The sequence below is a fragment of the Ptiloglossa arizonensis genome, chromosome 3 (assembly GCF_051014685.1).
Source record: "Ptiloglossa arizonensis isolate GNS036 chromosome 3, iyPtiAriz1_principal, whole genome shotgun sequence".
Lineage (NCBI taxonomy): Eukaryota > Metazoa > Arthropoda > Insecta > Hymenoptera > Colletidae > Ptiloglossa > Ptiloglossa arizonensis.
Genome location: NC_135050.1, coordinates 17,855,629 through 17,876,777, shown reverse-complemented (window position 1 = coordinate 17,876,777; position 21,149 = coordinate 17,855,629). Strand labels below are relative to the sequence as shown.

Genomic DNA, 21,149 nt, shown 5'->3' with positions numbered 1-21,149 from the left:
ATAATCTACGTATAATGCTCGCTTTTGAAATATGTTATTAACCAATGTTTTTTTCTCATCTATCACTACCTATAATGCCGATGCAGCATTGAAATCTGTCGCGTATTACCATGATTGATTACAATTTGTTGCTTTCAATGGTTCGTTTATGGCAGAAAATAAAACCGTGTTACAGGTAGCTGCGCAATCTTGATTTCGTTCGAAAAATCAAGCCGAAACGTTGCACGACGCCACTAGCGGCAGCTGTGTTGTGCAAAATTGCTTTCAATATAACCACAACTTTACTTGGAAAATATAGAATTTATCAATTCTATTTAATTTAACGGCTCTGATATTTCATATGTCTCATTTCCAACATTATCTTGCATTATCGATACTGGTACAACATTTGTACAGTGGAGAAGCTCACTTAATCTTTCTAGATAAAAGCAGGTGCGGCGCTATTGCGCTTTACAACGGGAACTCATTTCAGTTCTCGTATCAGTTGAACACGAGACGCGGGTCTCGCAGTTGTTTCTCGTGTCGCCTCTAACCTAACCTGTTGAGCGTCTCTGTGCTTTGTGTGCGTCCTTCGAAAAACTTTTGGTATTGTAACGGGCATTTTTAACACATCAAGAGTAACTACAGGCAGAAAAAACTACGAAAATGGGTTGCGGAATCGGAATGATAAAATATTTACTCTTCATATTTAATTTCATCTTTGCGGTAAGTTAATATTATGTCTACAAAATATGTAGCAATTAATTCACTACTATTGTAGTTTGCGTTAACCGTTTACGACGTTGTATACGATTCGTTCGGAATAATTGAACGTATTTTCCTTATTATTTACATACAATTGAACCGTTAAATGAAAATACGTCTGGACAAAAAGTTGCGTAAAATATTTTGTTTAGTTACATACTCTTTTATCTGTTTGTTAATATTTTTGTCGTATCGAACTTCTATACTGGCAGTTTAAACACATGTACACACTCAAAACATATTTCTTTAACTACAATTTTGCATATTAAAATTTGATAAGTTCATTTTCAAACACACAGTACTGGACACGTAAAACTCGATAAGCCAATACGATATGCGTACTGCCATATGTTTTCAATGGTGATAGAAAAGTGGGTAAATGTATGTATATCCTATTCAACTATTAAATAATCGATATAGCGATTCTATTTGTGTCAGGAGGGTGCTGTGCTCGATTCCATGGAACTTATCTAGGTTCAACATTTAAAACAACTTATGTGCCTGAATTCGATAAATTTCTATATTCTTTTTTTTTATATTACGAAAACACGGATTATCAAGAAAGTCTGTGTTTATCGATGCAAAGTATTATAAATTTTTTACACATTTTATTGAAATAAAAATTGTTTGGTGAAATTTGTTATTTTAAGAATGATTAAATTGACATATTTGATTAAAAAAAAAAAAAACACTACCATAGTCACTAACGTCGGTATTTCTATAAAATTACAAAATTCAATTTAATCTTTCTACGCAGTTTTTTTTCCTCATGAAGTATAAACTGAGCAAACTCAGTGTCACAAGACTGCAGTCACTTTTTTCTGTTGCGACATTTTCCTTCTTTTTGTGTACAGTGTGCTCACGCGTTACTTTTCTTTGAAATAACTTTGTACTCTGACGAGTAAAGATGGGTGATACAGTATAAATACTTAAGAATTTAAATATTAGCGTGTATCGGTGCATAACATGCCGTATTGGATTTCGATATTACTTTTGTTAAAACCTATTTCTAAATTTATAACCATGTTTACACTTATAGCAGAACATCATATCGTAACACTGTTTCCAAGTATTCTAGCGATGGGGATTGACTGAAATCGATCACCGTTGTTAGTCGAAGTGCATACCACGTTGGATGACGACGTAAGAATAACGATCTGAAATTGTACGCGATTAACTAAGATTCGATTCTATGAGGATGAAATTTTCTTTTCAATTTATCTATTCATATTCGTCAAATCTTATACCTATTAAATGTTAAACAAAAGGACTTTATTTCCTAGAAAGTATTAATGAAAAATAAATACTTATCAATGCTAGAGTAGAGAATCGATAGTACAACTCAAGTAATTTTTGTACAATCAATTTATCAAATGTTTCGATCACATTGACTAAAAACTTTTATTAAAAAAAAATAATAATAATAAAAATAGCCGATATTATTGATGAATCTGAAAATGAAGATCTAGTTTTCATGAAACGATTGCACATTACAGTAAAATAAAAAAATTGGAAATGCAGATGAGATGCCCGAAGATTTACCATACATATTTCACTGAAGATATGTTATAGGTCTTAAACTGAATCCAATAGATTTTTCGAGCCATTATCCATCACTTCTTTTGAAGATTATAAAAAGATATGTTATCATTATGGTAACATATATATCGTTTGAATGACTTTTTTTTGAAGGCAGGAAACGTAATGAGTAATGCCAGACACGAGATATAGATTAAATTGTTACTATCTGCAATAATTTCCCTTTTCACATTCATCGTCGCTAAAAGAATGGAAAGTCTTTTGTTCTTTGTAACTTTCGTTTTTGTTTTTTAGATTAAATTAGTACAGTTCTTTTAAATTATAATTATGTTTATAAAATATAATATGTTTAATATTTCATATATATTTTTATTCATAAAATTTGTAGCAATTAATTTCCAAACTAATGAAAATTATGTTTTCACTTTTAATACTATAACAATTACATCGATCGATACTTCTGAACTGTAGCGCCTATCCCTACTGGCGAGTAACGCAGTCGCGTGAGCCATTGGCTGCCAGGGAATTCCGAACGATGCAACAGTTGAGATGGGAAAGAGAGAGAGACTCATCTCACGTATTTCGGCCAACGACGCACTACCGTTGCGTTTTTAGTACCTATCTACTCGTTCCACGTTCGTCTCGTCCTCGCTTCGTGTGTATCGTCTCGATCGCCGTCCTTGCAACGACTCAATACATCTTTTTTTTTGTATTACCGTGCTGAGTTTTTCGTACTGAATTCATTTCAAGGGGAAACGAATCAAGATGAGCTGCGTCTCAGAATGTATCAAGTGGTTATTGTTTGTTTTTAATTTTCTCTTTGCAGTAAGTAATCGATCGATCGATCGATCGATCGATCGTCATAAATTTACCAATAGTCTAAGGAGAAAATGACTAACAGATTAAATTCACTGAACCGGGATGCAAATCCGAATAACTGTGTTACCAACTAAATTATTCGAATCGTTAATATATTCTTTTTTTCACAACTATTTGAAGAGAACGTTCCTTGGTTGAATGGTCAGCGTGAAACGGGGAGAGAATCGGAGAAATATAGGGGATGGTGGTGTAAACGAAAGAAAAAGAACACGTTTCAGTGTTTAGCCTTGGTGGCGACGGTGCTAGTGTTGGTCCAAAGCAGTTTGTCTGCTTTGCAACGAAACTGCGTCATTTTTCCATGGTCAGAGGGGAACTGAATGTAATTCCGTTCTAAATTCCACGTTTCACTCGGTGCTCGTATGAGCCACGACATCCTTGACATTTTATAGTTTAATAAGAGCGTGACATTAAATTTCATTTTGAACACATAAATGTCTATTAACAAAAAGAAAAAGTTTATTCACAAATTTTGTTCCTCCTTGTTTATTTGTTTTGTTTTCTTTTCACCTTTTAGTTTCTCTTAATGATCGTGAAAACTAAAAGTATATACATACATGTATTTCTTATCTGACATATGCTGACTCATAGCACACTGACTCATAGCAGTGAAGGAAATTAAAAATATTTCAAACGTTTTAAGTATAGTGTAACATTTAAAACATCTAATTGTATATAAATATATATAAAAGTTACGCAAACTAATAAAAATTTATCACTTAACGAATAATTCTTTTTAATCTTAGATAATTTCGCAATACATTTAGAACGTGAATTACGTAATACGTAAATCATAAAAGTTTTCGCTTAAATTATATTGCGTTACACACGTAACAATTGTTACAAGACGAAACGTTCCTGCGGCTGGTGTTTCGTTGTACATTGTCGTTGTGTTGTCGTTGTTGGTGTTCTGTGTTAACCGAGAATAGTATTAAGTTCCCTGCATTATGAGTCACGTTATTAAGAACTAACGCATTCTTAAAATCTTGTGCTACGTTTGCGCAAAATTGAATTTCTTTTATAATCGAATCTAGTGTTTTACGACCATCGCTTATAATGGCGATTAATTAGTAAAATTTCTTACATAATTTAGCCCAAGATTAAAAAAAAAATACTTGCCGGTAAGTACAGTAATCAGTAAATATACTAGTTGTCGAAAATTATTCTTTAGATACATTTTTTTGAAGATATTTTCTTTTCTGAACACTTTTTTACTTAGCAAACTAACATTTTCAAAATGATTGCTAATACTGATATTGGTGCAAGCATCGATTGCATCTTACTTAATATTGGTGTCAATTGAAACTAGTAACAATGTTACTACTATTTCATAAAATATTGCCCGCCATAATTAAAATTACAATAGAACAGAAGCAGCGAAAAAAAAATATTATTTCACACGCGACATTGTACGTGATTATAGCAAGATCCTTTTACGTAACTCGGTAATTTTCGAGCGTACCAACACCGACATCATACATAAAACACGACGATGCAATTGGTGTGTTTCCTCTTCTGTACGAACCTAGTACAATGTGGTACAGAATTCTAAATGGACGCAGCTTAAGATAAAATGGTGTTCAGTCCTCTGTCATGTAAAATGTGACGAGGTGTTGGCACGAGAAACAATAATTGGCAAGAAGGATGAAAATATACCGTGGCGGGACCAAGGTTGCGTTTAAAAAATCTCTATGAAACTTGCACCGTTGAAAGTGTACCTGTTGGATGTGATATATTAGTATTTTTAAAATGCGGCGGTTAGAACTCCTTTCAAAGAACAGTGTCAGAGTAACCTTCGAAGAAGTTTCGACGTCAATAATTCCTCTTAACTCTCAATTGGCGAAACAAGGTCTGATGTGAGTCACAAATGTTCTTTCCAAGCGTTTTATCTGACTGTACTACACTAGAGTGTAAATAAAACGTTTGATCTGATCTTTCTTTGTATGCCCGTCGTTATTATTTCCCGTACAGATGAATTGACGTTTATCAATTGATCCATACACGTGGATCCGATCCAGCTAGTGCCGGAAAAACGTGCTATGCGTGCGTAGTTTCTTCGTGTCCAGACTTGGCAACAATGTGGTATGCACGTTGCGCAACTTCTCCTTATCAGTTCACAAGAGAGTCGTCTCTCAGCGTTACCATTGTTATATTAGGCCTCAGTCGGACGAACGCCATTTACTTTGCGCATCGTGAGCTACGTTTTTATTCATTCGAATAATATTCTGCAAGGATTTTCTGGAAAATCGACCTTTTAAAAGGTCGTCGACTTTTTAAATCGGTTCCGATACAAACTTTATTTCGTTCCAAATAAAAGTATGCTTTTCATTGGGCCTTTTACCCTTTTTTTTTCTGTTTCATCGAATATTCCCGAGGAAATATTGAAAAGTACGGCTAGCAGTGTACCAAAAAAAAAAATGTCCAATTCAGGTTTCGATGTATAATTTTTATAGAAGCATTTTTGGAGAATTATCGCTGCTATATTTTTTTTATCGAATACAGCAATTCTCGTTTAGTTATATATATATTTCAAAATAGTTGAATCAAGAGGAGGATACTTCTTGATAAATCGATTCGTTGACCAGAGAGATACTACGGTGGAGCAGGAGAACCAAACACGAGATAAAAAGGGTTGCCCTCGTAAATTTTGTATGTAGTTATAGTACGTGTAGGTTTATTTGAATAAGCGGTAAGTGAATGTACATGTATTCGTTTTAAGAATAGAAGTGAAATATTGATTCCATGAAAATTTGACCTTTGATTGTTCTTCGAAATCTTTACGTTTCACGAGGGATTTATTACATTCTGTTTTTCGAGGCTTCGTCAATGCTTCGAGATACATCGTTGTCCAAAAGTTTGGATATATTAGCGGAGAAAAACACCATAAATTTTGTTATTAGCTCTTTCTTGTAGCTGCCTTCGCTTTTATAAATATTGCTTTAATTTTCAACGACCTATTCCAGTCCGTCTGCGCGTAGCTTGATGTAAAATCAGTTACTCACTCAAAGCCACTGAAGGTTTATCCTCTTCAACCGATTAACACCCCTTCCTCGATTACCACGACTCTATATGCCGTACAATCACGCAATCTACAGGTAGTGTTGGGATTGACACCGCATCGATACGATTTCATATTATTTTAGAGCTTTCGAACTTTTACCGAATTGTAAAAATCTGTTTCGTTAAGTAGAGAAAGATTCGAAACTCGTTCAAGTTTCGGACCATCAATCAAGTAGTTATTTTAACTTTATAAAATGTTTTACCAATTTCGCCCGTAAGACGAACAGAAGAGTATGCTGAGAGGTTGATTTCAAGATACAGACTGTTTTATTCGACACATTGGTAGGCTTATATACAGACAATTATGTTATTGGCTATGGGTAATGTTTTACAAGCTCGAGTTTTGGGTAGTTCATATTGGGAGGGCTTCTCAGAATTCGTATCAAGTTTTCCAAGAATAATCGATACCTCTTCGGTAGATACCCGAAAATATCGACACTCGATTAATATTTCTACAAGAGTATCGATATCTGATCGATACTAAACATTGATACCCGATGCTCTTCTACGAAAGTATCGGCATCTGATGGATGGACACTTTTAGGAAAGTATTGATATTCGATCGATACTTCCATGAAAATATCGATATTCAATCAACACTTGTACGAAAGTATCAATGTACAATTGAGACCACTCTGTATCGTAGAATATTGTTAAGACACACCGTTTCGTTAGCGTTACCGTTTTTATGTACAGTACCGATTTGGAATCACTTTAAGGATTACGGGTATGGAAAATCGATACCAATTGTTTCAAATTTTGATTCACGTCGATACTTCTTATCGAATATTTCGGTATCGAGTTGATCGTATATCAATAATGGTAACGGTATCGATTCCATCGCTACCACTGGCTTCGGGTACACAATTCTTGTTGCACGTGCACAGAAGCAAGTCAGTTTACCGCAGAAAGTCGTGTTTCCGTTCCGAGTGCATATTTAATTTTCATTCCCGTTCCGTTTCGTGTTCGTTCGACGAGCGTTAGAGTAGAGACTTGCGGGAACGTTCAAACTTTTGATCGATCGTGTATACGGGAACATATATTTTCATGGAAACGGTGAGTCATCGTCCGCGTGTGGTTTCTTTCGGTTATTTTGCACGCAGACTCGAGAGATGTATGCACATGTATGCGTGGCTTAAAAAAAAAAAATAACTTCTCAAGTCGCAACGTCCTTTTGTCCCACAGAACAGTCAGCTCCAGTCAAGGCTGCATGTTCTTCAAAGCAGCAAACAGGTTTTGTTACTTTCGGTGAGGAGGAGTGCGCTTTATAAAGCTTGAATCGTACGTTCGAAAGTTCGGAGGTCCGTACACGAAATAACGGTCTGGACCAGATCTGGCTGCAAAGTATTTTTTACCACGTCTATCCACGTTGTTGAATTCTTTGTCGATCGATACACAATTGAAAATAAATCACCGTTGATCGATTGTGTGGATTTTACAATGTTAATTCGTATTAATAACGTGTCAAGGTAGATACATGCGCCAAAAGCTATTAATATGTAGAGTAACGTTGACTACGTGCTTAACGTTCAACGTGTGAATCGAGTTATGTATTTTTAATGTTTCGACTATGTCAGCCGTAACGCATCTCAAGTACATTTCGTTTATCGAATTTGGTTTGCGATTATCGAGTCAGCTGATCTCTCATGGTATCCATGCTTTATTCCTGAATAATTGATAACGTTCGTAAAACTTCTAATGTTTCTCGTTATACTCGAACGTGTTTATCGATTTTCCTGGTAATGTATATCGAGTTGGTTACCAAGTTGCATAGTTTCAACAACAAATTTACACCTAATAACTTCATTTTTTTTAACGAATAGTTTTATACGGCAATGTTTCTCGACGTTACAATCTATTGGAAATGTCTATGTATAAAATGTTGACAAACGAGAGTAAATTGAACTACACTTTTCAATTGTACAAGATCGTAATCCTCGATAAAAAGTTTTTCTTCTTTTTTCTTTTGCACTTTATTTACATGTTTGACCGTTGAACACATTTTCTACTCGAGGAACGTCGTACGGTTTGGACGAACTCGTCGAGTCTGAAATATATTTCCAACGTCAGAGCCACGAAATTGTAGAGGAAGTCGGCGCTGAGCGATATGAACGTGAATAGGATGATGTCATCTACGTCGTCGATTAGATCTACACGATTGACGATGTTATTGTAACTCGTGACCAGAACCATCGAACATGATCGGTCTTTATCGAGTTATATTTTTCGAAAGAGTACAGTCCACGCTATGATTTATAAATTCAATTAATAGAAAGCTCGAGTGAAATTAATTTTAAGGTACGTACGGTAAATCGTAGTTCAGTTAATTCGAGGTAACTGTAAGCCGATAAATTGATTTTAACGTCGACTATATTAGACCACATTGATCGTGAAGTATTTAGTCTATGAAAAACAGGAATAAATTATAAATGTTTTACGATCGATGAACTGTTTTTCTTTGATCTGAGTGAAAAAAAAAAAAATAATAATAAATCCACGAATGAAAGCATAATGAAATAGCTGCTGAATGTTGCTTCTTTTAACCTACTTGAGTAATGTCAACTATCCTTTGTACATACTGTAATGTGTGTTACGCTAAGGGAAAACGTGTATTAGGATATAACTGAAGCATAACTCTCTGGTAAAACTAATACGTGACATTCGAAGTCGTTAGAACTATAGCCGAAGGCAGATGTCAAATGGTAAATTCATTTTATGGGCTAAAGTTAAATAACATATGTACGTATACGTTTGCGAGAACCTCGGCATCGATCACAATTTTAAACATATATATGTAAAGTATAGAGAACATCTATAACGTGTCAAGGATGCAATTTAAAGAGTCTCCCGCTTGAATTAACCCATGGAAATACCGAATCACTGCCACTGAATATTGGAAATATTCAATATTATAATATCCATGAAAATATTCGTATAAAAATGACAATTTTTGCGAGTTTCTTCGTGGGTGAAGATATCTTGAATATTTAAATATCATAATACTTTGAATACCTTCAAATGAAACCGAACCGATCGATTTTATTAGTCATAGTTATTCTGTTAACTGACGCACAGTACTTTTGAAAGTAAAACTTGGCATAACACGGAAACGAACATTAATCTGATAAGAACGCTGAATATGATTCAAGATTCCAAGTAAATATTGCTCCATCGACGCATTTTCTACATATTTTATCTCGAAGGTGTTACTTACATCGATCGAATATTATTGTACAATTTCTAAGTAATAGCTATCTGCGAAAAGTTAGCTTATTGCAACACACTTACACAACCGATCGCAATAATTCTGTTATCATATGTTAATGACGAATCTTAATGTTTTCATGATTCCATCTGGTAAGGAATATTTAAATTTGTCTTCCACGAAATTAGAAGTATTAATATTTTATTGTGATTCTCGATAGTGTATAAAAAGTTCCCGATATAGTGGAAAGAAAGTGGTTTGAGGAAGTGAAAAACACGTTTAAAAATTTTCATCCGTTGAAAATTATTATAATGCGATGAAACTATTCGAGTAAATTGTAATTATCATTTATACCATTTATTCGTTCATATATATATATAAAAGATTTATTAGTGTAAAACATATTTTTCAAGATATTGTTGTAAGTCTAAAAATAAGTAGTAAACGATATCGTTCCGGATGTTCTTCCTCCATCGACAGGAAAACAAGTACAATTTTCTCTGTATGTAACAATCATATCTACGAAGAACATTCGATAAGTGTTCGTCGTATGTACACGTGATGTGTACATATACGTAATAATTATATGTACGTAAATAATTGAAAAACTGCAATGATTATAAATAAATTTTAATTCAGATACATTGTAATGCAGTTTTAAATTATTACTTTTGATTTAGTTTCAGTTACTTATAAAGCAACCAAAATCAGATAATAAAAGAACTATTTACACTTTATACAAGCACGATATGTAAATAATACAAATTCTTTGTTCCATGTTTATAATAAATCACTTACAAATGGAGATCAAATTTACTCAAATATAAAATATTTTCCATGCGGGTAAATTCGACTCGAACGGCTACGATGTAACAATTATTTTAACAATGCGTTAATTGAATAGAATATTTGATATATCCATCGATAGAAAAATTTATAGTAGACGGAGTTTTAAAATAAAGACGAAAAATGTATACGATGTTTGCCACTTGTTATACAAGCTTTTACGCCCAAGGGATATTTGTACATTTTGAAGCAATGTTTAAGATACGTGTATCAAGTAAAATGCCCGGTTCTGTTCGTTCATTCGAATATCGGTATAATGTTTGTATGTCGAAATAATTGCTGCAATAGTGGTGGTATATTAATGCACGACGGTTGTACGATTACGTGGTATGTCTTGTTTGTTGTGTAAACTATTTAAATATTGAACAGATAACGCCGTCACTGTTCGTGTTTTATCGAATTTAACCAAAGCCAAGCAGTTTAACGTATGCGGATGATAAATATTGCAATATTGAACAAAGTTTAGTCTGCGACTGTAAAAAATTTTTCTTCTCTTGGTCTAATGAAATTTAATACGTACCACGAGGTGACATCTTTATCCTATTATAAGTTCGTTGCAGTTTTTCGGTTACCTGTACGAGCAGCAGATTACTTTTTGTTTTAAAAGAATCGTTCGCATATACGTAACTCAATTAATGTAAATATACAGTGCTGGACGAAAGTATTGGCACAGCATCATTGTTCTGATACAAGTGCTTATAACTATGAAACAAATTGATAAAAAGGAGAAATTTTTTAATACATTTATTTATTTATTATTCTAGATTATTATTTAACAGAAACAGTAATATAAATAAAGTGATATGCGAAATAATAACAAAAACATATTTATTGAGCGTTTTAAGCGTGGACAAAAGTATTGGCACAAATGATTGAAAGTACTTAGAAATTAAAAATTAATATTTGGTTGGCCCTCCATTCCTCATGATAACTTCCTTCAATCGTTTTGGCATTGAAGTTACCAATTTTTTTGTAAAATCCGGCTCTATATTGTTCCATTCTTGTAAAATAATAGCTTTTAATTGGTTTTTGTTTGTTATATTATATTTTCTAATTCTTTTTTCTAATTCATCCCAAACATGTTCGATGGGATTCATGTCTGGACTTTGGGGTGGGGTATTTAACGTGTGTGCGGTATTGTAAACGATCCATTGTCGTACAATATAGGCAGTATGTTTTGGATCATGGTCTTGTTGAAAATAAAAATCACGCGGGAGATTTAATTTATTAGCACTTTTAAATAAGTTTTCCTTTAATATATTTAAATATACATATTTGTCCATAATCTCATCTATGAATACTAATTCGCCAACCCCAGACGCTGCAATGGAACCCCATACCATGACTCCACCTCCTCCATGTTTCACAGTGGCTTGTAAATGTTGTGGATCCATTTCCGTATTTGGCTTTCTCCAAACTAATACTCTGCCATCTGATTTAAATATATTAAATTTACTTTCATCTGAAAATAATACGTTATTCCAGAATGTGGGATCCTTTTTTATAAATTCTTTTGCAAATTCTTTTCTCATCTTCCGATTCTTCTTGGATATGTATGGTTTCCTTCTTGCGACACACGCAGAATATCCCGCATCTTTTAACACTCTCAGTATAGTTTTCGAACTTACTTCTTTTTGATTTTCTTCATTTAACTTTGCTCTAAGTTGCGATGAGTTTAATTTACAATTTATTTTCACTTCCTTTACAATTTTCCGTTTTTCTCTAACTGTTAACTTTGAGGGACGTCCACTTCGATTCCTACTTTTGAAATCTGATTGATTCTCAAATCGTTTTACGACACTTCTAATAGTGAATCGACTTCTATTAACACTTTTTGCTATTTCACTATAAGATTTTCGCATTTTGTGCAAATTTAATATTATTTTTCTCTCTTCACTTGTAGTTTCTTTCCCTCTTCTTGACATTGTTGCTTGTTATATTTCCTATGTTGCTAATCGACTGAACTTAAGGATGACTGTTAGAAAAAATGACTATCAGGGAATCCCCTACCTATACCATCAAGTAACAATCGGATTTTTTTCCGAGAGATACAACTACACTAAATTTTGTATAATGTGCCAATACTTTTGTCCACGCTTAAAACGCTCAATAAATATGTTTTTGTTATTATTTCGCATATCACTTTATTTATATTACTGTTTCTGTTAAATAATAATCTAGAATAATAAATAAATAAATGTATTAAAAAATTTCTCCTTTTTATCAATTTGTTTCATAGTTATAAGCACTTGTATCAGAACAATGATGCTGTGCCAATACTTTCGTCCAGCACTGTATACCCTGTAGAAAAAATTCTCTTTACTCGACGTCCAAGCGTTCTCTGTTAAAAGTACGTTGAACCATGTGGTTTACACCTGGAACATGATCTAAATTCACGGACAGGATATTCGCAACCGTAGGGTACCGTGTATAGAATGTTCAATGCCAACCGGTTGATATCGTGCAATGTGATGTAATAAGCGCTCGCTGTAAGCGGTGCAAGTCGTACCAGCCTTCAATCCTAAACCGGTATAGAAACTCGAGGATTGAAGCAATCGACCCAAGTGATCGATGCCTCGCAATTGAATTTTTCGAAGTAAGGATTCGTTAGCCGTTTGAAAATGTAACATTGTTCCAGGAAAGTCTCCGAATAAAATTATTCTGGGCCGACTGTTCCCAGATACAACTTCAGAAATATTGAATAAGCACTATATAGGTAGTTAGTATTGGGTTGTGTTATAAGTTTGGTAATTGGTATTAAAGAGTAGAAAATACTTTGTCAAATTATTTATCCGTGAAATTATTACCTGTTGCAGGTATGTGGCCTGGCTATACTGGCCATTAGTATAGTTGCCCATCTGCAGCTGAAGAGTGTAACCGAGGGCATCAACACGAATATAGTGTTCCCGGTAATAACGTTGATGGTTATCGGTAGCATCATTTTTGTGATTTCGTTCTTCGGATGTTGCGGTGCCATTCGGGAAAGTCATTGTATGACTATTACGGTATGTACATTGTATTAAACATCTATCGTTATTTATTTATGAATGAATTTCAATTCCATTAAATTGAACGCAGAATTATGTATCTTTTAAACATTATAACAATATGTTTTGATATTTCCAAACTAACTACCAATCGATATGTCATCGGGGCAACACTAGGTAATTGTGTTGATCGAACGAAAATAATTGAAAAATCTTTTCGTTTTTTGTTTTCTTTTTAGTTTGCGTCATTTCTTCTCTTCCTCTTACTTATACAAGTGTCGGTTGCAGTATACGCGTTTGTCGCCGTCGTTAAAAACGACAATACACAAATCGATATTGTAGGCGGTTACAGAAAGATATTTGACCAGTACTATACACAGTCCGAGGATCGCATACTTGTGGATGAAATTCAAAATGCCGTAAGTATTCGTATATTTAGAAAATTTCACTTTACATCGATTTCGTGCACGCGGGTGTAAGTATTGTAGAATTCGGAATGATTTATACAAGAGATCGTTTTGATCGGCTTTCAAAATGGGGAATAATTTGTTACAGTTACATTGTTGCGGTGTCGATAGTCCGAAGGACTTCACCGGTACCATTCCTGCAAGTTGCTGCGGTAAATTGGGGAATGAAACTTGCTCTGCTGGTACCGAATATTCCAACGGCTGTGGGAAAGAAATACTACGCGCCCTTGAATATGCAGGAAGTGTATTAGGTGGTGTTGCTATAGGCATCGCTGTAGTTGAGGTAAGTTTATTATACTCTAGTGCATTATTTAGTACTAATTATTACAATAATCAGGAATATAAATTTGTCTCAGTTTGAGGTACCTTTTTTTTTTTTTTTTTTTTTTTTTAAATATTAGTGACTCTTCTTCTAGACTTGCAAGACTTTGCATAATGTATAATATATAACCACATACATTTTTTATCTTTACATTTATCGAACTGATTATACACATATATTGTTGCATTATGTTTCAGTTGATCGGCATCGTTTTTGCACTCTGCTTGGCGAACTCCATTAAGAATGCTGAACGCAGAGGTTACAGAGTGTAAAAGTTTAACGAATATAAGAGAAAGTATAAACATTATACACAAAAAAAAAAAATATAGTTAACAACACATTAATAATTCGGTTCTAAGATACGTTAAAAATTGAAGATTGTGATGCAACAAATTTAGGCATTTTTACAAATGGTAGAAGTAAGAGCAAATGAAATGCGGGGAAATGCCTTTTATTTTCATTTGGAATATTGTTTTTGTTTAAACTTTGATATTTATATGTGATATTGAATGTATAAACATATTGCTTAATGTATTTTTTATTTTGATATTTCCATTAATTTGAATATATTTTTTATTTACGATAGACGGAACACAATAGTAATAATATTAATAATAATAGTAATATTAATAATAATAATAATAATAATAATAATAATAATAATCGGTGCAAAATGTTTCTAGAGGCTCAGCGATTTTTTATGTTCTCAAATTATATAATATTTGTATGTAACGTACAACTTACCTAGAGTTTATGCACATAATTGAAAAAAAATTTGTTACTATCGGTCTTAAATAATAATTGGAATTTTTTTTGAATTATAATTTATAATTTGTTTAATTAAAAGTTACATTCTAAAGTACTCTAACTCGGGTAATGAAATACTAAATCACAGTGTCTTATGTAGTTCCGCGTTTGTATAAAAAAATATTTTTATAATAATATTTTGATAAGTAATACACATCGCTTACAGATGCTTTTATAAAATACAATTCTATTTTATTATTGTTGTTTGTACAGTACATACTCACTATTTTTCTGAATGTAATGTTGAAATATTTATATATATATATATATAAATATTTCTTTTTCGATTAAATCTGTTTCGTCCAAATCAATATGTTTTTTTTTCATCAATTGCTTATATTTTGGTTTTGTTGAATAATTAGAGAATGAAATTCGAAATGTACATTTTGAACAATAGTATTTCTAATTTTTCTAGCGTGACATGTTTACATTTTATCATATTCCTAACTTTCATCTTAGTCACGTAATTTAGTATATTTATCACAGCTATTTACATGCAAATTAAACATTGACGTAATTATATTATTTCAATTGTTTATTGAAGTACCGGTTTATCGTAATAGACAATACGATTAAGTGGACTAATAATATATGAATATGTTTTTATAGGAACGGTTTTCTAAATTGAACATCGATCATGCGTCTTTACAGTCGTTATATTGTCGTTATTTATTAAGTTCAAGAGAGGATAACTTACATCTGTTGTGTTATAATACATACTATTTACAATTTCCCAATCACATTTACGGTTATTAATCGATTTCGTGGTAGTTATTTTTCTTCGATTGGGAGGGGAGTAGTGCTTAGTAATCGAATTTTCGATATAATGTAACTTACACGTACCTTAGAGCTATGTCATTAATCGATTACTCTGAGACTGCAGGACAAAAGTTGTTTTCGTCGGAACTTCTTCGTTGTAGTCACTAAATATTAAAATTAGTAATACAATATGATAACTAGATACAAATTATACAACACATCGTTTTATAGTGATTACGCGCGATAACGTAAAATTGGGTTCGGGCTTCGTTATACGTGCTGTTGTATTTAGTTCAATTAATACATGAACAGACATGGTTAGACTTATGAATATGGTACGAAGAATAGTGTGTAGAAATGGTTGAACGCAAAAGACAACTTTGTACCCATACAGTCTTCGTTTCAAATATTGAAAATATCCATCGTGTTTAGTATGTTACGTGTAAAATATCTCGATTTCTATCGATTCATTACCTTAACGTTAATACGGACTAATGATATTATTTCTAGTAATTTGACCAAACGCAAATTAACCGTTATTCCAAACGTTACGTTCTTGGAGTAGGGTAAATTTCGTACAAATCACGACGAAATATCTACTTGGTACGGCGTTTTGATCGTAACATAACTACTTTGTTGCGAGTTTCATTTCTTTCTACCGTCTATGACTCACGTGTTTGCTCGAATCCGGACTCTTTATCTTACAACTCGTAAGATTCGTCGACTCAATACTCTTTCGTTAAAGACAGAACAAAGGTGTAATACGCGTTCATTTGTACCGTACGATACAATAACGTGTTTCAAAGAAATAATAATAGATTACAATGTATCCCTAACTTTTATCAACGATCGTCCAGGAAACAGTACAAATTCGTGTTCATACAAAATTGTCGAATAGTCTTAATCTAGAGTTTCTAAGCTCAGTTTCGGAAGATAACGCGCAATAACGCGTTACTTTTAAATCATAAGGTTTTGTTAAAAATATAGAAAGTTACTCTATCACTTGTATTCGTTTAACGTAACATTCGTACGTTTTCGATCAATGAAATGTTTTAAAGTTCCATTTCCTTCTAACGGTACTTAATTTTTCTTCGAAACTACAAATTTCCGGCAAGAACGACAGAAGTAATCCAAACGAGTAAGTCAAATTTTCTGTGCGTGACGTAAATCTCTATGACGGAATACTTGTTGCAAGATTAAAAACGATAATTTCAGTAATGTTGCCGCAATACGCATTATCATTTATTGCGTTCTGGTTGAAGAAGATCATCGATGGAAGTACTATTGGAAATACTTGACACAATTCTGATGATATTTGTATTGAGTTTGCAGCACGAAGTACGGTCATAGTTCCAGTCTATGATATCTCCTTTGCCGTGGTAATTCATACGCACTGTACACGCTACATCCTAATAGTGTTTAGACCACGTCTTACACAAAGTTACCGATACTTTGGTGTTACTTGTATGCATATACTAATTAAGAAATCTACTTCCATCTTATGAGCAAGAGTACACTTCAAGTACAATAATTGTCTTCTGCTCGCCCCCTTATCGATAGATATAAATTTAAACAATCAACAAAGAATTGCATCGTTTAAATGAAATTCTTTCACCGAGTAAAACTCATCCTCCTATACGGTAGATGCGATAAAACCTACTAATCGGAAATAGTTTACCGAATATTACGAGGAAGCTCTCAAATAAAAAAAAAAAAATAAAGCAAGGCATTAATGCCTCGACGTGTAAACTAGTTGTACAATTACTTCATTGAACTTTGTTCGTCCAGACAATACGATGCTCTTAGTTTTACTGTTATCTTCGATGCTGGTCACTCGAGCATGTACAAAATCTTTAATGCATCGCACCGCATCGAAGACACAACTGGATAACGATCAACGATTTCTTATTTATAGGAAAATGAGTACCCTATTTACAGATTCAAATATTCGAGAGCGAGTTCAATAAGGATCCACTAACAAATAGTAAGTAGCCGGAGACTGCAAAGATGCACACCTTAAGAAGATTGTCATAGATAGGCAAACATATAATATATATGTTTGTGCACTTATTTCGTTAATTTATTTAATCCCTCATTCTGTGCACCAACGTTTGCTTTATAAAAAATATATAACTTAAGGCAGTAAGATAATAAGAATATTCTATAGAGGTTTTGTTGAATCGTATGTGCTGTACAAATTAATATGCAAACAAAAGTTTACACTGATCAAATCGGTCACTTTTATATTCGTGGTAAAAGATTTTGTCCAAACCGAAGTATTTTACAGTTCGTGTGAAAATAGGGGACGTTTAACTAATCGTTTTGCTGTTTTCGAAAAAGTACAGAATCCCAATGTTGACGGTTGTTATTAATTTTTACGAAAAGTTTTCTTTATTTCAATTTTACTTAAAAGACTGTTCTTTTAAACTACTCTTTTGTTTTATTCACAAACTTATTTATGCGATACAAAAATATTACGAATATCTTTATTTTGTAAATTTTTCCCTCGGGGGTCAATTTAAACTTTGACAAACCGATAATGAACGCTGGGTTCGGTAAATTAATTTCACATTTGAGTACACTGTCGGACAATAGTAAAAGAAGAATATATTTTTCGAACGATGCTACTGCCCGGCAATAAAATAAAACATCGCAATAGCGATTTTGACGATCCTTTACTGAATGTAATTTTTGCGAAACTCGCTGAAAACTGTCAACTTTGAGGGTCCGTATTTGATAAAACAATTTCGAAAACAACGAAACAATGACACGAATCCCAATTATTTTTACACGAATCGCAATGTATTTCAATTTGACAAAAATCCCAGGCATCGAGCACAAAAGTGATCTATTTGGCGCGTGGAATAATAATCTATACAGTAAAATTATAGTATTACGTAGCAAGAATTTACGAGAAACCCATAAAATATATTCGCATAGAAAATGAAAGCAATTTGTGCCTTTATACTGAAATGATACAACGGTAGGTACAATAATTAACTATTAACTCTCTGTACCAACGACCGAGAAACTAGTGCGCGTGCGCGATGTAAATCTAAACGTCGATTTAGTTTTTATGAACGGATACTGTTACAATACGATCGTTTCGTTTTACAGATTTCTTCGATTCCTTAAACGAACAAAATTCAAGTATTCCAACGACTCTTCGCGACGAAGAGATCCGTGAACCTTTAACGAGGCGACCGGAGACTTTAACGCCGATGCAACACAACCCCTCTGCGGTGCGGCGAAGCGAGCGAGCGTATACGGTAACTTGATCGTTAAACGAAACGGTTTGCCTATCGTTGACAATGGTACTCCGTTAGCGTGTAGCTTTAGAACAGTGTCCTGCCTCGAAGCTGATTCTAGAGCGGGGAGAGCTTCATGATGTCACTATGAAGCTCGGCAGACGGAGTGTCATCCGAATCGATGAGACTGGCGTTGGAGCCTGTCGAGGATGGCGCCACGATCTCATCAAGGAAGTCGAAAGAGGCCACAGCTTCGCGTTCCTTATCCCCGTATCGCACGAAGAAGTCGTCACCTCGTCCAATGATCGACGGCCTCGACGAGCCCCAGGTTGACGGTAGACGCAGCACACGGTGTGCCTGGGCCGCCGATGCTGAGAAACCAAGCGCAGCGGGTCAACATGCCTCAGACCTCACTTGATCTCTTTTCTCTTTCTTCCTATACCGGCTCTAGCAGACACAGAGTAGCTCGGCTTAGCACTCTTACACGTATCACGTCCCTCTCTTTCTCTCCCTCAATCTTCTCTATCGTATTTTATTATATCCATCTCTTTCTCTGCCTTCCATTGTTATAGTAGATTATCAGTTAACTTCTCTCGTGGATATACATACATATATATATATATATATATATATATATATTTTTTTTTCTTTTCTTTCAGGAGACTTTGCATTGGCAGGTGCGCGACTTTACATCTTCGAGACTCGTGGCAGTCGAATAGCACGCTGAATCGCATGCTTGTTCATTCGAGATACTATTGAACGAAAATTGTCATTGTTGCTTCTCGGAAGGCAAGTTCGAGTTTACTCGTTCCACCGTACAGACATCGGTGCATACTATTGGGCTGCCACCAGCGATACGTAACATGATTCGAAAGAAGCGAAATGATTTGGACATCTACGTAGGTTACTGCGTTAGGAATTATAATACCAACTCGGGGCAGAAAATATTGGCCGTTTCGGGTCGCTCTGTTAGACCGCGTAGTGTAGTTATCTCGATGTTCCATCCGTGGTTTACATTAGTTTCCCGTAATTGCGGCGGTCAGAGTACGGGAAGTGCAAATCTGAACGCAGAAGACAACTTTGCGAGCGGTGCGATGTAGATTCACGGATGAACGACCTCGAGCGTGCAATATCTTTCGTCCCGAGTATCGTTAGGTAAGATTTTTGTTACAATAGTTGAAGACAGATGAAGAACAGAAAAATGACGAAAATGGTAAAGAATGATGGAAAAAAAAAAGAAGAAAAATCTCACGATCGGAATAAAACTAACACGGACGAACAATGATCGTGTAAGAGTCAAGTACCTGCCAATGACATTCGGAAAGTATCAATCTTGTATAGAATGAGAGAGACAGTAACTGCTCTATGTAGCCCTTGACGCAATTCCAGACGCGTTACCGACTCGATACGATGACAATATATTCGTAAACAATGGAAACTTATTTACATAATAATTTACAGTCGAATACGAAAACGATTTTCAAACATTTCTTGTATTTAGTAATTCTAGATCGGTAATGTATACTCGCGTACAAATTTTATGCGTACTGTTATCGCTAAATTACCCTAGTAGAACGATCGTCGTTATATCGGTACGAAAAAAAAAGATTAAGAAAAAAAAAAAAATAAAAAATAAAAAAGATAATCTATCATTAACACATTACGGACAAATTTTCATCGACAACTGTGAAACACACTTCGTCGAACGGTTCGCGCGATCGTCGGGCAATTGGGTCGCGTTACAATTTCTTTGAATAATAAAAAATAAATATTCGATCGTCGTTACACGGTCGGTGTTGGAAGTTACACGATGCGTTCGTAATGTGTTAACCGTCCGATCGTAGTTGACGAGATATCCTTGTTTCTATGGGAGCAAAGTTGGAATTGCGTAAAGGTGGCCCGTTGCGAATTCGTTCATAACGTCTTCTGGTTAATAATCTGTTAGTAAGCCAATGGAAAATCCGTTGTAGCCGTACAGTTCACGTTGAAATGTAGGTCCCGGCGGAACGATTCCTCCCAACTGGCATGTCGGTTACAGAAACTGATCGTCACTAAGCCGAACTACGTAGCTTTTCTTGTGACAATCAAAGCACACCGCGTAGGAGCTACCATCTGAACAGAAAACGTGGAAAAGGCTATGTACAGCGAGGGCTACTCTAGCGTTCGTGTTCTTGTTCCGTTTCTTGTGACTGTACACCGACGGTGTTAAATGGCAAAGGCCGCTTAACAGCGCGACGTGTTAACGCGTTAGTGCAAAACGCACGCTAATATACCGCCTAACACGACGCT

General features: G+C 34.4%; 2 protein-coding genes and 1 long non-coding RNA gene across 14 annotated transcripts in view; 1 reads left to right on the top strand and 2 right to left on the bottom strand.

Moving 5' to 3' along the window:
- The first annotated feature begins 477 nt into the window (after positions 1-477).
- Positions 478-14,580, top strand: Tspan6 (tetraspanin 6). Of its 2 annotated transcripts, none has more exons than XM_076307538.1 (5): positions 478-705; positions 13,087-13,275; positions 13,497-13,676; positions 13,813-14,007; positions 14,244-14,580. In XM_076307538.1, the coding sequence occupies exons 1-5, from the start codon at positions 646-648 to the stop codon at positions 14,316-14,318; spliced, it is 699 nt and encodes a 232-aa protein (XP_076163653.1). In that variant the 5' UTR covers positions 478-645; the 3' UTR covers positions 14,319-14,580. The 2 variants fall into 2 exon arrangements, with proteins under 2 accessions (XP_076163653.1, XP_076163654.1); XM_076307539.1 differs by lacking the exon at positions 478-705 and adding an exon at positions 2,909-3,108.
- LOC143144774 (uncharacterized) lies at positions 1,555-2,855 on the bottom strand. The gene is made up of 2 exons (XR_012991513.1): positions 2,730-2,855; positions 1,555-1,901 (listed from the first exon to the last, which is right to left on the bottom strand). It is a non-coding gene; the product is annotated as an uncharacterized LOC143144774 (long non-coding RNA).
- Positions 14,581-15,491: 911 nt separating the features above from the next.
- Positions 15,492-21,149, bottom strand: part of LOC143144771 (uncharacterized) — a 460,353-nt gene continuing 454,695 nt past the window's right edge. For 7 of the 11 annotated variants that reach the window (XM_076307527.1, XM_076307530.1, XM_076307529.1 and 4 more), the window contains one exon: positions 15,492-19,231. In XM_076307527.1, the coding sequence (XP_076163642.1) occupies positions 18,978-19,231 (254 nt within the window). In that variant the 3' untranslated portion in view covers positions 15,492-18,977. The other 4 variants (XR_012991512.1, XM_076307536.1, XM_076307537.1 and 1 more) reach the window with 4 other exon arrangements.